The sequence below is a fragment of the Pithys albifrons genome, chromosome 6 (genome assembly GCF_047495875.1).
Source record: "Pithys albifrons albifrons isolate INPA30051 chromosome 6, PitAlb_v1, whole genome shotgun sequence".
Lineage (NCBI taxonomy): Eukaryota > Metazoa > Chordata > Aves > Passeriformes > Thamnophilidae > Pithys > Pithys albifrons.
Window position 1 is genome coordinate 30759680 of NC_092463.1, and position 18208 is coordinate 30777887.

At 36.5% G+C, this 18208-nt stretch overlaps 1 protein-coding gene across 2 annotated transcripts in view; it reads right to left on the bottom strand.

The window, feature by feature from the left end:
* AQR (aquarius intron-binding spliceosomal factor) overlaps positions 1-18208 on the bottom strand; it is a 50784-nt gene that overhangs the window by 21362 nt on the left and 11214 nt on the right. For both annotated transcript variants that reach the window (XM_071558016.1, XM_071558017.1), the window contains 13 exons: positions 17981-18097; positions 16484-16597; positions 15606-15709; positions 15009-15111; positions 13853-13973; positions 10822-10963; positions 9900-10078; positions 7981-8148; positions 7408-7577; positions 3326-3567; positions 1653-1796; positions 1091-1160; positions 464-574 (listed from right to left, as the gene is read on the bottom strand). In XM_071558016.1, coding sequence (XP_071414117.1) covers positions 464-574; positions 1091-1160; positions 1653-1796; positions 3326-3567; positions 7408-7577; positions 7981-8148; positions 9900-10078; positions 10822-10963; positions 13853-13973; positions 15009-15111; positions 15606-15709; positions 16484-16597; positions 17981-18097 — 1785 coding nt within the window. The remainder of the gene's footprint in view (positions 1-463; positions 575-1090; positions 1161-1652; positions 1797-3325; positions 3568-7407; positions 7578-7980; positions 8149-9899; positions 10079-10821; positions 10964-13852; positions 13974-15008; positions 15112-15605; positions 15710-16483; positions 16598-17980; positions 18098-18208) is intronic.

Genomic DNA, 18208 nt, shown 5'->3' on the forward strand with positions numbered 1-18208 from the left:
GGGAAATTTAGATTAAGACTCTTAAGATTTTAACATTATTTTTTTTATTTTATATATGCTTGAGAATTAGTAGCTAGACTCAATCTCTTATGAATGGGAAGCAAACATTCAGTTGAAGAGGCCTGCCCTTAGAAGCATGAAGCACAGAGCAACCAGTGCATGAGAAAGCCAATTAGCAAAAATCTGGCATGCACACAGTGAATGTGCAACTGTAAGAACTGAGCAAAGACTTTTTCAAAATAGTTTCTAATTTCTTCCTCCAACCAGTTAAACGTATTAAAAACTTCTGATACCTGAAATTCAAAAATTTAATTTTGTATTATGAAACTGGCTAAACTGCACAAAAGCCAACTCAAGTTTTCATTGTTAAGAGATAATGCAATCCCAGAACTACTGATCTCAATACCTACTGTTCTTCTGGACTGTAGTTACAGGAAAATTTCACATATGATTGACACTTTACCTGATTAGAGTGGGTAACTATAAGAGTTCGTTGTTCTGGGAAATTATGATAAAGATTGGATATTATCTGGACTGCTACATCAGTTTTTCCAGTACCAGGAGGACCCACTACCTAAAATGAAATATAATGAAAAAAACTGAAATTAAACAAAAATCAATACACAATTTATCAGAATACTGCACAATAAAAAAAAAAACACAGTCAGTTGGGAAAAAACCTAAGAACAGTATCAAAAGACACTGACATTATACATTGCTTCCTGGCTTTGGTGATCTTCAAAACCAAATACAATGTATCACACCAGACTCATTCCTACTGGCTAGGGAAATTCCTGACAAAAAGGAATATGTAAACCAGCATATGAAGTACATACTGGTTTTACTACCCACGAAAACAGATCTCCTCAGAGAAAAAAGATGGTTTAGCCTCAAAACAGGCTAAACATGGGGGAAACCATGAAAAGAGCACCAAGAGACCTTATTTTTTTTTAATTGTGTGTAAGACAGACATTAAGAACGGAGAGAGGAGGGGGGGGAGAAGAGCTCATTCCTTTTACTCAAAAATCTACAACCAAATTTACCTAAAGCCAGATTTAAATAAATAAGAGTACAGAATCCTTAAAAATACCATAGTTAGTCCAGGCTGCATTCCCGCACGTATAGCTTCAATCTGAGTATGGGTAAATTGAATAGTATTGCTGTAAAAAAGCAAAACAGGATCAGATAATTGAGATTTTGCCACCAGTTTTGATAAAAGCAACTGTTTTAACAAGTTTTATTTAAATTAATTTGCTATATCTCTACAGAACTACACACCTGCAAACTCTTGCATAAATTAAAGAAACATTACAACTATCTTCTTTACAGACAGAAGTCTGCAATTTCTAAGCAAGATAATAAATCATGCTGCCAATGAGACAAAAAATTTATCCCATCTAAAAGACTGTTTGTCTTTAGTTATTTGCAGAGAATGCTCCAAAATTATTTAGATATGATTTTCCTAATATTCAAAGTCCTGAGACAAAAAATACTAGAAGACAGTATTTGTTTCTGCTCTTCAAGTGATTTTTTAAACAGAGAGGGGATAATAGAATAGTTTCATTTAAATATAAAACAAAACAGACTCATTTCCGAAAATGAACTGCTCTGCATGTGTCACCATTTAAAAGAAGTTCTCATCTGTTTATTACCGTTTTGGTTGATTATATGGGTATGGTCCCCTGTTTGGGATGACATGAGGCTCTACAATCAGTGTTTTAGCTTCTTCAGGGTTTTCTTCATTTCCATCCTCTTTTCTTTTCATTCCTTTACCTCCCTTTATTGGAAAAGTTATCCTGTAACACATAATTTAAGGTTACACTTCAACCTGTTTACTACAATGGATTGCCTTAAAAGTTTATACAGAAAGATGTTTTTATCACCATTAGGACAAATTTTCACACATTAAGAAAACAAGTGCTGCAAATGACAAAGTATTAATGAGGATAAAGAAAAGAAATGACAAATATATTGATGAAGTCAACTGGAGAAAAAGTATGCTAAAAGCACTCTTTTCATAGCTTGAAAAGCCAGGAGCAGTGCTGAGAGTTGGAAAAACACTGAGGGGGCAAAGACTTTCTAAGTGAATACGGAAGGGACAGGAGTAAATTTATCACAGAATATAAAATGTGTCAATGTTGTAAGTTGCTCCAACACATGAAGCCTTTTATCCTCCTATTTCAACTTTTATAGCTTTCTGTATATGTTAGCAAGCTTCTCTAATTCAGAAACAAATCACAGGTGAAGGAATCCTATCCAATTCTCTCAAGACAAAAACACAGATATCTGTAACAGTAAATCTCTAAGTCTCTTTACAGGACAAATGCAGCAGTGAGAAGAGCAATAGCTCTTCATAAAGAGCAATACCCATCCTAAACACATCCTGAAACACTAGATCATCGAGGAAAACTGTATGTGAGATCTTTTCTTGCTACCTTCAGACTAGTTTTATGTCATTATATAGTGTTACCATCGTCTCCATACAAATTCTTCATGCAGTGTTTCCAAAAAAGGCATAGAAGATTACCTCCCTGCTTCTCAAGATTCAATTCAGCCATGATAAAAGCTGACTGGTACAGGGGAAAGCCATCTTTTCCCTCCCCAAATCTATTCCTTCAAAAGGCAACATATTTCAATTCTCATTATCTAGTAAGTGAGAAAAAGATATAGTTTCTTCAGCAGAAAAACCTGTTCTCCAATACTACACACTAAGAAACTCAGTTGCCAAAAGTTCCAGGTGGTGCACCAGGAGACAGAACTTCCAAGCCTAAAGATGCTGGACAACAGCACCACTGAAACAAAACATGCAAATGTCATTTAGCTGCCACAAAAGCAGGCATTTTATTTCAGAAACCACTTCTAAAATAAAGTAAGCAATATGGGATTTCAGACTTAATCCCTTGTTTTGAGTAAATGGTGTTTCCAAAAGCCCAAATTTTAACTGCTGTCGAAATTCCTGTTCTTAGCTTGCTTTAATGAGACATATAAGGAAAATATATAATCAAAATTCTTTAGGCTAATCTTGAAGAGGCTAGATACCATAATGCAGAAGTGAATACTATGTGCCTGTTGATTCTGTCTCATACTTTTGCTTTTCCCATATATTCCACAGGCTGATCTATAAGCAATGCACTGATGCATTTTTGTACAGAATGGAACAGAAACTGGTCCTGAGCCTCACTGTAGTACAGTTAACTCTGCCATGTAACTACCTAAATCTTAATATTCTAAAAGAAGAATTCCTTCAACCCCTGAACATAACTTCACCTAACAACACATTTCAGCAAGAATGCCTAACCAGTAGTACTTGAAATATTGAGATCACCTGAAGGGAGGTACGTGCAAAATAGGATTGTCAACAGTGACTTTAACGTTGTATCCAGGAAAGCTGGCTTTTAAGTGATCAATGGACAGGAACGTGTCATTAAAATCCAGAGTTGCAATCTGATTTGGCATTTTTGAATAGTGTGCACTACTGGGGTCCCCATATCCAAGAATGATGTCATGCAGCCAGTCAGGCACCACACAGTCTGTGTTCATCAGATTCCTAATAGTCTCCAGAAGAGCCTGTAAATCAGAAAAAACAGAAAAACAGGACTGAAGAGACTGACTTCTTACCAAGGAAAAATCATACTGAAGACCAGTCAAATCCGTTCTAAGATGATAGACTGTAATTCTTTAATTGACAGGTGTTTGGTTAGATTAAATCAATATACAGTGTCCATATGCAACAAAACACCAGTACCAAAATATATCATTCTTAAACTACCTTGTTAGTAAAGAGCTAGTAAAGATGACCAGAATCATCAGTAAAGTTTTTATTTCAGAAGACTCACAGCAGGGAGAAAAGACATAGAATACTCTGATACAGCTTAAGGTCTCCTCTTACATCCCTGTAAGTGTCATCCCTGCAACCAGCTTAAGGTTCCCTGCAAAAGTTTGCTTTCCCTCTCTCAAATTAATTTCTTTATTAATCTGTGGTTATGTCAGTTTTCTCTCCTTTTCCCTTCCCATGAAAACACCAACGCTCCAGACCCCATTAAAGGATTATTTTAGTGGCAAGTCTTCAACAATGGCATCACTTGAAAATTGGTTATTAGGACACCATGCATCAGCTCTTCAGCAGCAGAAGCTGATTTCCAGATACTCCAAATGCTCCATGCCAGCAAACATGGAAACATTGCAAACATAGTGCATCAGCAGTCCCCACCAGAACATAATACAGAATTTCCAAATGTCAAACTTGTAAAAGAATAATCTGTCAAATCAAAGTATGGAATTTTAATTTTAATAGTCTACATTTACATACCCATTTCCAAAGGGTAGGATTCTCTGCCCTTTTCTTGATTGTGTTGCATCATTCATTGAATCAAGTAATGTGATCATCATCCCTGCTTAGTCACTCTAAAACGGTCCTGATTCTTCCCCTCTACTCAGCATCTGGAGTGCTGTGTCCAATGGCGGGCTCCCCAGGACAACAGACACAGACACAATGGAATAAGTCCAGCAAAAAGCCACTAAAATGATTAAGGGATTGGAGACTGTTGCAAGAGGCTGAGAGAGCTGGGATGGTATAGCTTCGACAAGACTCAAGCAGTGATACAGAATTTTATCAGCTTGTACAAAAATAAAAGATAATTGATGGAAGTAAAAACAGTGCAACTAGAGTCCTCTGAGTAGTGCCCTGTGAAAGGACAAAGGGCAATGTACACAAACTCAGATACAGGAAGTTCCACTTAAATTCATCAAAATGCTTTTACTGTACCAGAACACTGGTACAGGTTTTCTAGACTGGTTATTAAGTCTTCATCACCAGAAATACCCAATTCCAACTGTATAAAGTCACAAAATCTTGAGAAACTTGCTCTAGCTGTCTCTGCTTTAAGCAGGACTTGGACTACATGACCTCCAACGGTCCCTCCAACCTCAATCATTCTCTGAATCTGTTCCTTCCAAGCTCAGCCGTGCTGTGGATTCTGTGATAGTCCTGCAAAGAGCTAAGTTGAAGGCAGCTTAGCTCTTGTTGAAGGCAGCTTAGCTCTTCTGATGCCTGAAGGTCCTGCAATTACTTAAAAGACTCAAGATATATGCCTGGGCAAATCCCGTACTAACTAAGAATATTTTTTTTTTGGCAAATACAGAACAAGCACGTCTGGCTTATATGTATATTAAGCATACCATAATATGTTCGTGCTAAGAAAAGCATGGCTTTTTCAGGTAGTATTTCTAAGTACAGATGATCAGTTTCTCAGAGGAAAGTATGAAAACCAAGTCCTAAACAGCTAATGTGCTGCTTTGGCATCACAAAACCTTTGCTTCAGCTTTTCAAAAGTCACTTCTATGCATGTAAAAATAGTAATATTAGTTCTTGTAAGAACTAACACTGCTGACCAAATATAGTGACATAGTAGTGTCACCTCCAGCAAACACATTGCATTTGCACTTTCTCTGCTGTCTCATCTGCTTAATTTACTAAGACTGCACAAGAGCTCTCTTGTCTTCTCTCCTACAAGTTCAGCTTAAAACTTCAAGCTGCCTTCTATCTGCTCAGTACACTGTCCACACTAATCATGGCATTAGCTTGCTTTCTTTTATCCAGATGAAGTTTTATCCAGGTGAATGAATGCACCTAAACTGGTAGCAAGGTGATGAATGTGAAAATACCTTGGTTTGTCTTAAAAAATAAATGTATGAGACTTGAGTAAAAAACAGCATAGAATGGTTTGCATTAGGATTTGCCTGTAAATTAGCTGCAAAAACACAGTACAAATTTGAAAGCTACACTCACATCTAACAGCAATTCTGAACAAACTTAAGCACTCACTACAACACTTTCCCTCTTGCTAAACGAAAGTGCACATGTATGCAAATGAAGAAACATGTCTGCAGTGCTTGTACACCAACAGGCTTTGGCAGAGAGTACTTATAATATAAAATGAACCTGTCACAGATGCACAAGATATGCAATCTGTTCTGGTGGGGTTTTTTTCAAAATGTATTTATAAAGCACACTATGAAGTACTTTCAATATACCAACCCACAGCTGGATGGCACCAGAATGGTCTAATCAGACTGCAAGCTACTCTTCCACACCAGAGGCATCTGTCTAGATACAGAAAAAGAAAAAAAGTCCAAGTCTTCTTGTCTGCCTCTATCCATCTACACAGAACTTGCTACAGAATCCTTTAAAATGAAAATCGCTTCAATTATGCAATGCATGATTTTAAGGCACCGAAAGAACGTTTTTCATTCATGTTGCATTTCCGTAATGGAAAACTCAAGGAACATTAAAGATTCAGAGGTCTAAAGAGCAAAGAAATTGACTAAGAAATATTTTTCAGTGTACAAAATTATGCACCCTCACAGTGAAAAAGGCCAACAATAACCTGTGCTGCATTATCAAGTTGCCCAGCAGGTCAAGGGAGGCAGCTCCTTACCTTTTGCTCAGCATTGACTCATAGAATGTTTTTTTGCTGGAAGGCATCTTTAAAGCTCTATTAGTCCAACCCTCCTGCTCAGAGTCCTGTTCAAGTGCACTTTGAAAATTTCCAAGGATGGGGCATCTACCACCTTCTCTGGGCAACCTGTTCCAGTGGTTCACCACCCTCATCGTAAAATATTTCTTTCTTGTAACACTACCCCTTGTACTATTGCTATTACAAAGTCTGTTCTCATCTTTCTTATAAGCCCACTTACTGAAAGGGTGCAGTAAGATCTCCCTGGAGGCCTTCTCTTCTCCATGCTAAACAACACAAACTCTCTCAGGCTTTCCTCATAAGAGAGGTGCTCCATCTCCCGATCATGTTCATGTCTCTCCACTCCAACAGGTCCACACCCTCCTCCCTCGACCTGCTGGCCCTGATTCTTGTGATGCAGCCCCAGATTCAGTTGGCTTTCTGGGCTGCTAGTGCACTGTTCACTTATGCTGATTTTTTATCCACCAGTACCTTTAAGTGCTTCCTTGCAGGGCTGCCTTTGATCTGACACACTTCAATACCCAATAAGAAACTAATCCAGTGATAGTCCCAAAAGCCAAGAGGTTCCTCTGATTTTCACCTTTTGAGTAGCTACTCCTTTTCCTGCAGTTCACTATTACATCAAGTAACACAAAGACTCCACATACTCCCTTAACCCAAAAGGCCAAATCTGTAGGCTTCCTGTTACAGGATTAAAATTATAAACTAATGTTTTATTATATACTCTAGTGAAGTAGCAGTGTATAGATTTTCAGTTAGTTCAACAGTTACCTGCAGGGGAAGGTTATCATCAGCTACATGCTCTACCTTCCCAAAGGGATGCAATGCCACCTAAAAAGCTAAACTACAATCACTTAAAATAAACATGTCTCAGTACTGCTGGCATATTCAGACAAAATCTTACCTAAGACTCAAGGAGCAAGCACCTTACCTTGAAATTGTTTTCTTTTGGTTTTCTTCTCATTATTATATTAAATGTCTCATAAACATCTTCTGCTCCATTTTGGATTGTGTTTGTCATGTCTTGTTGATACTGGTTTGGGTCCAGAAATACTCTGTATGTTCTGCAATCACCTTTAAGTCTTGGTTTGGGTTCAGGTCCTGCCCATAATGAAACAGTAAGATTAGAATTTGAATTAGTGCTAAAAGCAATTATCATTCAAATAAGAAATCCATAATTGTTCCTCAAATGAAATTTAGACAAATTCACATGATGAAACTAATTTCTGCACAGCATTAGAAATGTTTTCATCACATTATTCTAGCAGGTTTTGAATAGAATCTATTTTATTCCTAAACCTGAAACATATTGAATTTATTTAATTAATGTAACTACATCAGATTTATCAGAGGAAACTAGTCAACCTTTTTCAGGCTGCTTATGGTATTGGCTTGTGTTTTTCCAAGTAGGTAATGAATTCAATGAGCACTCCTTAAAAGGGAAGAAAATTAACAACTAGGCTGTTAAAAAAAAATAGAGAGAAGTAGTTTTGGTATGTCATACCTTCTTCAATAACACGCCCTTTCTCATCCAGCATGCCCTGAATTTCACAGCCTCTGACATAAACCAGGCCAGTTTGCTCAACAAAAGGTTGTCGTCGGTCAAACTTGGTGCCATAAGGTTGCATGGGACGTACCGTAATCAAAAAGCAGACATCATGTTTACGCAGACCTGAATCCCAAAAGGAACATTCAGTGATTTGATTGAATGGTGTTTGCCTTATTCATTCCTTAATAATAAAATACACTAAAATTTCTTTTGAATAAAACCCCACCTGTTAGGAGAAGAATGTTTCAAAATATGTCTTGAAATTAAAAGGGATACAGAACCATAGGACATTGTCATATACTACCAGATACAAAAGGCAGAAATTGAATGCTTTTTCGTAAGAACAAACATATTGAATTGGAGATTATTTTTCTCCCAATAATCTTACTTTGGTTACACAACCTAAAGATTTTCAATTTTAAAAGAAGCGTGTCATTACTCTCTTACTCTCATTGCCTTCCTCTGGACAAAGGTCTAATTCATTTATTTTTTTGTGTAATATTTTAAGGGCAGTGCCTAGAACTGGGCACACAGTCTTGAACAAATTTACCTTAGTTATCTATTTAATAGGGTTAGAGGTAACTTAACCAAATTACCAATATGACTTGAGGGGTTTTTTTCCCCTCAGCAGTAACTTGCTGTTGTGGAGTCACATTCACTTTTCAGCAACAGTGACCTCCTTCTGTTCTGCCGAGGTACTGCCTGATAAGTTATTCCCTCAACGTGCAGTGACTTCCTCTTGCTTAAGAATCATTCCTGTTGAACTACACTCTACTTTTAAAATGCTGTTTGTCCAGTTCACTAATGTAATTCTGAACAGTAAACCTCTTCTCCAGCATACCACTAGATTCTCAGATCTAAAACACCTTCAAAACTCAGAAAACACAGCTGCATTTTTCATATGACACAAATAATTTCTCATTATGCACTAGAAGTTATCCAACTTAAAGCAGTTTCATTGAGATCCTGTTTTGTCAAGTAATGATTCATGAATTCTTCCCCTCAGTTTTGATTAAGTTACAGCATTATTGCTTTTGAAATCACAGAGGCTGTTCTACTGTTTAAAAAGTTAGGTGCACCACCATATAGCTACCACCTTCAGTATAGTGAATTCTGCTGCCATCCTCCTAGATCTTCTACTTTAATAGAAATCTACATTCCCAAACTTCTATCTGTCTATTTATCACACAATCCTGCTTTAGCATTTGTGCTACATGACCTGTAATCACACCACACAGCTCCAGCATATTTATCAGGTTTCTCTAACAAAAGAGAAGGGAGTGACATGTACTGATAATACAAGTGCACGTTTCTATGCCACTTGCCAACACAGTCAACTGAAGTTCAAATCCCCAAGCAAAAGAAGCACCACCCGTGGCTACTTATGAGAAACAGTATTTGGTACAGTCAGCACTTCATAACAGCATTCAAATATACTGAAAACTACTCAATACACTGGTTTGAATTAAATCAAAATCTGTCCCCTCCACTTGTGTATGAGACAGATATCACATTACTCATACTTTTCAGAATGACATTATCAGCATACTTATTAATTTAAAATGCTAAGTCAGATTTCCACACTTCTTGTAAAGGACAGAATTCTACAGTTAGCAAATGAATGACATCAGTCTGAAATAGTAAACATTCTGTTCCCAATGGCCATCTAAGTACCTGAATAATTCCAGTCTTCACTTTAGTAAAGTACAAACTTTTTAGACTTGGATTTTGAGTAACTGGCTTCTAAACATCATACTAAGATTGACAAAACTGTCCCTTGGAATAAATCCTCCTTTTCTTACAAATAAGATCACATCAAAATGTAATTTGATGAGCACCTTTTTTGAGTACTTTAATTCAAGGAACATAAATACCTTCCCATTCATCTTTGATATTATCTCGGACATTCAAATTAATTGTAACATCTGCTCGTACTCGCATGGGCCAGTTTTCACCAATATTGGGCTTTGCCACTTCCACCACCGTGAAAGAAACAATGGGTTGTGCCATCCTAGCCCATCCACCAAAAACCACACCTCCATATTCTGATAACCTAAGAAATAAACACCAAAGTTTTGTTAGTCATTATCTGGTAACATCTTCAGTTATTTTTTCAAAACTGTGAAACAATTTACCTCACAGTACTAAGACAAAAGTAGAAATCTTAATTTCATGTGCTACTGAATTAGATTCACATAATCCTGCATTTTAGAACTGATGCATAACATGAACTGACACATATTTTAAGAAAAAGGAAACTTACGCTCGCATTATAAAAAACCCAATGAACCAATCAAAAAATCAACAAGACAACTCACAGAGACAGAAGGAAAAGGGAAGATAACAAAAGCAACTACTGCATATAAAAGACATCACACCAAATGAACCCTTGAAATCTAATGAGGACTAAAACATGGCAGATGGCAAATTCAAGAACACTCAGTAACACCGCTCACAAACCAGAGGAGCTGATGGTATGTTTCCACATTTTTTGATGTCAGCCAATGCTTAGTACTCATAGCAAATTCACCTATCTTAACACAACAAAGGTTGGTTGCTAGCATCGAACATACTGCCTTCAACACACCTACAGGGATACATACCTACACATTCTTAAAATATCCCTTGGGATAGCAGTATCTTATGGAAAGAGGAAGCATAAAACAGTGTCTGTGTAATAATTTTAAACACATTTCTTACTACATATTTAATATACACACAATATCAGTTATTCATTCTTGAATTCACTTTCATTAGAACTGAACGCACTGGTTTGCACCAGCTAATAAGTATTACCATGGTTTCATCCTACTGACACTATCTTCAATGTCCTGTCTGATTTCGTAGGTAGACTCTAAACGGAAAAGGTTGAAGTTCCTCAGTAGGTAGTCATGAAGAGTCAGAAACTGTAGATTCAACTTGGGAAGTGCAAGACAGCCTAAGGGTTTAAGCGTGGAAGAGAAGGAGTATTTAATGGAATAACAAAAAGAAGATGAATTAATATAATGTTTTTATGAATTCATATATACATACACACACATACATTTTTCCCTAACTGCCACAGTTGTTACTGTGGGAGATTCTTTTATCAATATTTGTCTCTGAAAGCACATATTTTTCAGGTTCTCTCTAAATGAACCTGTACAAGATTGAAGGAATTTTCATCCTTCTAGCAGTAATATAGTGACATATTTAAATATTAAATCCATCCCTGTATTCAGACTACAACAAAATTGTTTTTATGAAAATCAAATGCAGGGCAAAGTAATGCTACTTTGGGAGTGCAACAATTAAGCTAGCATTAAATAATGATGAAAAAGGCTCATTAACTACAAAAACTCATGTATTATCCAGCAATTCCCCAATTCCCATGTTTTATGTTTATTAGAAGTCACGAATACCATTAATATAGAAAAAAGTTTTAAGTCAAGAAATCAAATTTTAATACACAACTCTACTCAAAAGCTTCTGTTACTGTTTCAGTATTTTTATGAGAATGAAAAACACAGGAAGATTAGATCTAACTACACAAAGAGTATTAGAACTCCTAGACAGGTCCTGAAGCTTGCATTGTTTTAGAGCAGTCTTAGATGCAAATTTTCCGTAATAAAAATTCTTGTAAGATACTCATTTAATATTACTACACTAATATTCCACTTTGACACCTACATTTAAGACCTGTGAAAGTATGACACTTTTGTAACTTGCAACATTATTGTCAAAACCTTTCACTGGTATACGCACTACATATTGGCTTTCACATGCACTGAGATAGAAGAGCAGTGAAGAAAGGTGACAGAACACAGTAATTTCTATTCTGGAAAGCCTAATGGTGATAAAATACTTTAACACATTTCCCAACACCAAGTAACAAACCCTGTCCTGTAAAGCTAGTTATTTGCACACAGGGTAAGGTGTGAAGCAACAGCTCTTTAAGGCTGGACAGTATCAGACAGATATTCTTCTTCCCTCATTTTCTAAAAGAAAACAGAAACAAAACTCCTGTCGTTCTTGGGTTAAATTACCCTCACTTAAGTTTTAGACCAAAGTAATCAAACTAATTTGAAGAACCCAAAAAAAATTTCAAGACCACAAAACCAAGACTGTCTTGTTTGAAACCAGGGCTGGAAAATACGGAGAGATTAAAAAGTGTAAAACTAACAGAAGTAAAATGGAAAAACACTTGTAAGAGTCAGACAGCAACTGAAAGACTTCACAACAGTGCCATCAATACAGTAATTCAAAGAGTTCACCAAAGGAGGAAATGCTTCCACTAGCAATCAGTTACTTATCAAAATTACACTACATCATTAAAAAAGTTTCTTTAATGCATTATCAAAAAGTCACAAAACAGCATAGAAATAGGTGTGATGAGCTGCTCTTTCTATTCCTCTGCCCCTTCCCTCTGCTGTAAAACATATATTGTGATTAATATATTTGGCTAATAAAACATAAATACACAGTGCATGAAATGCAAAGACAGCCTTCTAATACAGCCTGAATGACTGTACAGCTACCATGACTTGTATTTAAGAAATTGAATGTTTCAGAGCATTAGAACAACCCATGTGTTATTCACTGAAATAAAAACTAAAATTAACAATAATACTTAGCTTGTATATTAATTTCCTAGAAATTACAGCAATCTCCCTGTTTTAGTTTTTTCTGTTTTACTTTCTTTGGTTTGGGTTTTTTTTGGAAGGGGTGCTGTCTGTTTCTTGTTGCTTTGGTTTTCTGATATTTTTTAAAGGTTAAACATCATCAGATATACACTTCAGAAGAAGCTGAATCAGCTTTTAACTACTTTTATCATACTAAGTGTAAGTACTTAACTCTTCTCAGGCAGATCTCTAAATGACATTTCTATCATATCTGTTTGAAAAAAGATCCTTTGATGCCTATAACCCTGCTTATCTAAAGGGGTCATCTCTTTCTTATTATTTACTTCACAGAGAATTTATCCAAAAAAACTAATTTATGCTAAGCAGCTGAACTTAAAAGTTTATACCTACCCAAAAAATCCTCTGAATCAAAACTATGTGGAGAGGGGTATGGAATACTTGCTGCTAAAACCCAAAACATACTTTGTACTAGTAGTCTTTGACAATATACATCGTTATTCAAAATTTCCAAATTAATTTAACTCCAAATTAAATTTTTCACATTCCTAATTAAATTTCTCATGATCTATACTAAAACAACAGTTTTTAAAAGTAGCTAGACAAAAAAATCATGTGCTGTATATTGCAAAGCTTAAAATGAAATAATTCCTTGTTTGCAATACCTGCAGTTTGCTTCCTTTATCATGAGCACATTGAGCAAGAACATTAAGTTCTGAATTTAGAGTTCATACACTACCTCTTAGTGACTATGTGTACACTTCTACCTTGAAATATGAGTATGATAATTAGTGTAAATTTCCTCTTAGTACCATTCTTTCCCCTCCTTTCTAGAAGGATTTTCTTAACAGCAAAACACAGACAACAGCTTTTCTGTTGCTGTTTCCAACCTTCTTTGCCTATTGTTTCATCTTACAGTAACTACCTGGTCCTCAGCTGGTAGTACAGCACATCTGTTATCCAGAAGCAAATAAAACACCTTTGTGTAAACAAAGACGTTTTTACTTTTCTTTAAATCCACTATGTAATTGCTAACAATTTAATCTCAGAGTTCTTGATTCACAATTGAAAATAAACTCCTGACCTTACTCTAAAATACCAAAGTACTGCATATAGGTTTCTTGGACAGAATAAGCACAGAACATCAAACCACGTTTTTATGCAGCATTCACTGTTTTGCTCAGCATTTACTGAACTACTAATCATACCTTCTCCAGAATAATATTCAGTTGGTACAATATTTTCATCCCAAATAATTTTCTCTGTGGGATAAAGAGGCATCTGATTGAGTTGCTGAATCTGAGATATTCGTCGCTCATGACGGGAGACCTAAAGAGAGAATGTATTTCAAACGTCTCCAAGTGAAAAAGGAAAAATAAAGCTACTTTTGAAACATACACATTAATCCATAAGACTGATGGTGGTCACTGGCATTTTCTCTTTTAATACCTTTTTTAAGTATTTTAATATAACTAAATGTACATACAGTGACATTAGAAGACAAATAAACAACACAGTCCAACTATCAGTCATAGTACTAGAGTTAATCATTTGGCTATTTCAGCAGACCAAAAATGGCCCAACAGAACTGAAAACATTCAGTTAAGTCTCAGCAGAGAATCACCTTCAAATAAAAATGACTTTGCTTTCCACTAAACAGTTAACTATCACTGCTCATTCAGCAGCAGCTAGTCTTTATTCTCTCTTTGGGACAAAAAAAAATCCACCCAATGCTATAATCTGAACAAGCAGCTCTCCATGGCATCCATAGGCATCATATCAACTACCATCTAAACCTCAGAAAATTACATGAACAATTTTTTAAGAAAACAACAACCAAAAAATAAGCTTGTTAAAGTGATTCTAAAAATCAGGTATGCCATTCTAATACTGATATCAGACTAGAAGCCTACAGTAATATTGGCATACCTTGAATATCAAAAAATAATGATGCTCAACAAACAGTATTTCAAATGGGTTTGAGGCACAAATAGGTACTGAATATCTTGATTTACTTTAGCAGAATTTTTTTAAAATGGGACAAGAAGGTTACTAAACAAAGAGCAAAGACTTCTCCAGAACTCCAAACTATGGATAAGACTCTCCTTATTGACCTTTACAATTACACCAAACATATGCATAGCAGTTTCTCATGGAAACTGTATCGATGAATAGGCACATTCAAATATTTAATTTATATGGTTTTAAACACCATCTTAGTATGTCATTTACTGCTGTAACACTGCTGTGCTACACAGGTGGTTCAGCAAAACGTCCTAAATGACTAATTTACTGAAGTGCAGTTGCTCGATTTCGATGAGTTTTCAAAAGAAAAAACACAAGCAGCATTAACTATGTCTTTACCAGCAACTCCAGCAGAAACTCCTTTTCGTGGGTCGTGTCTTCCCCTTCGGCCAGGGGTGGCAGGAGGCACAGGTACGACGCCACCTGGTGGAGAACTTTGGAACTGCACACCGAAAGGAAAAAAACCTCTGTCACTTACTGAAACCAGAGAGCGCACTTGCAGATTCTTTCCCCTTAAAAAATCAAAAATCTACATACTGCTTACCTTTTACTCACAGCATTTACAGTACAGTACAGTTAACACACGGGCATAGTTTTATGATTTCTGTTGTAGTTCTTGAGCAGAATAGAGTAAAATAATGAACCAAAACAAGTCAGAGGTTAACTACTGCAAGTTAGTAATTTCTACAACTGTTTTAAGAAGCTAGCTTATTTCCCTGAATATTAGTACTTTCTCACATTCATGAGAAAAAAAGTTATTTTTCACTACTAGCAGAAGTTGACTCCAAGTCTCCGTGTCTCCCTATTTCAGCAGATGTAAAGGCACCATGACAAGCATGAGAATGCACATGAGAAATCAGAAAGCAAAAAGGCTAGAAATTTGTTAAATTAAATCACACTGAGAAAAAAAATTTCAATTTCAATTTTATAACTTACCTCAGGGGTCCAAATAACTTCACCAGCGCATCACGAGTATCTACTGCAGCTACATTTGAGAGTGCAAAGTCATATAACTCTGGGAAATGTGCAAATGCTGCTCTCTACAAAAGATCCATATATAAAAATTGGATTTAAGCATATTAACGAAACAATTTAATAACAGTTTAAATATTCAGACAAAAACATTGCTGCTTCTGATTCATAACACATAACACCCAATGAACACTACCAGGATAGAAATAAAAGCGAGATGAAATCTCCATTTTTCTTAACACTGCCTATTTTGTACTCCTGGACTTCTGACACATCTTTTCCTTACACCCCTTCTATCGGTGTTCTGTTAGTGAAATAAAACATAAGGGAGCAGACATTCAGCATTGCAGGCAACTAAGAAAAACAAGGAACAAATGTTAATTTAACCATGCTTCCTTGAATCGCTTTGTTGAAACTGATGAAAAAAATTCTGAAAAGCGTATGTGATTTACTTTGTCTCCTACATAAAACGGACCACTTGCCAAATATGCCTGCACTGATCTTGAAGAAATGCTGCCACCTACTGCATCATTTCAAATTCCTACAACATTCTGTTTCCCTCTCTGAATAGATCTAACAGGAACAGTTCATCTCACTTCAAGTCCAAAGAGGTGATGTTTTGCTAGAGTGTATTATTTAGTCATACTCACATCCACCACACTGAAGTATTACATGTCTTTGATATGGAACAAGCAGTCAAGCTAAAACTATGCCTGTAACTCAATAAGGAAAATAAGGAGTCTGATTTGGGAAATAACCTCATGCATATTGCAGATGCAAATTAGACTAGAAAAACAAAACCAAATCCTTTCCCTCCCATAAGCACTTCATCATCTGCCCACCTGTAGAGAAGTAATTCTGTCATAGTGAATTGTTGTCATTTCATTCTCTGTCAAAGCATTTCCAGTCTGATCATTGATTTCAAAGCCAGTGTAGAATTTAAGCATATCTAAAAGCTGAGACATTATCAAAATAAATTAATGGATTAACAATAAGAGACACCCTACAACAAACAAAATCACAATTTAAGAGGACAAATGCACAAACCAGAGCTCCACAAAGTTCTAGAAGAAATGGACTAAGGAGTAGTATCTAAATTTTATACTTGGCTAATGCACAAAACAATTTTGGTTAGGTATCTCATCTGCAAACCATGGAAATTACATTACACAGTCCACAAGCAATATGGTTTACTTTATATTCTAGGACTTGAAACTGAAACTAGTAAAATTAAGGTGATCTAGCCAGAGGCTCACTAAGTCACTGAACTCAACTTACAGCTTCTTGCTACTAAACAGGAAAGGTCTTGCTCCCTTCCTGCCCCCTCTGATGGCAGCTGGAAAATTCATCCTACCTTTCAATGAGATTATTTAACCCAGCAGAAGAAAATGATTCACAGATGTGCTGCTGGTCTTTTGTTCCATCAATACTAACCCTCAAAGAAAATGAACAACTGCCAGAGATGGGGGCCAGCAAGCAGCAAGAAAAGCAGCTGAGATGAAGGAAAGAGGACAGATCTTCAGATCCTGCCATAAAAAATAATATACTAGCTATGACTGTGTAAAGAGAACAGTACTGAAAAACAGCTGCACCATAGAACAGTCTGAAGTCAAAATGAAGGAACAGAAGAATGCACTGGTGGCAACTTTTGCTGTGTGTGCATTTAAACATGCCAGAAGCTGTACTACTCTCTAAGTTTTAAGAACTTTTCAAAAACAGAACCAAAAATATTACTCTGCTCCTGGTGAGACTAGCTAGAGTATTGCATCCAATTCAGGGCGCTCCAACACAAGAAAGCTGTGGAGCTGTTGGAAAAAGTCCAAAGGACTTGACTGCAGAGCTGGAGCACCTCTCCTATGACAACAGACTCCACGGAGAGCTTATATAAGCCTTTATAGTACCTAAAGGGGGCTACGAGGCAGCTGAAGAGGTTCACAGAGCATGTAGTGATAGGACAAGGGGAAATGAACTTAAGCTGAAGGAGGGTAGCTTTAGATTAGATACTAGGAAGAAATTTTTTACTGTGAGGGTGGTGAAGCAATGGAACAGGTTGCCCACAGAGGTTGTGGATGCTCCATTCTGGCAGGTGTTCATGACCAGGTTGGATGGGCTCTGAGTAATCTGTCTAGTGCAAAGTGTCCCTGCCCATGGCAGGAGGGTTGGAAGTGGGTGATCTCTAAGGTTTCTTCCAACCCAAGCTATTCTATAAATACACTTAGGTACAGGTAAGAAAGAATATGTAGTTTGCATCCATGAGAAAAGTGTATCTTTAACAAATAAATATCAAACAAAATAACATAATTAATGAAAAAGTTATTTCCAACAACTCTGTATCTCACCTGGCAGAAGAGATGACCCTCTTTCTCTCTTTTAGCAAGACTAGAGAGGTAACAGTGAACAACAAGATGGGAGTCATCCAACACTGTATTGAACCAGCGCCGCGTGGGCAGCAAAGCCTGTGATACACAACCCCACATAAATACAAACTCTTCAAAAGATAAGAAATCCCAGTTTCTCAGAACTTTCCATTTCAAGAAGGCATATTAGATATATTCTGCAGTTATTTG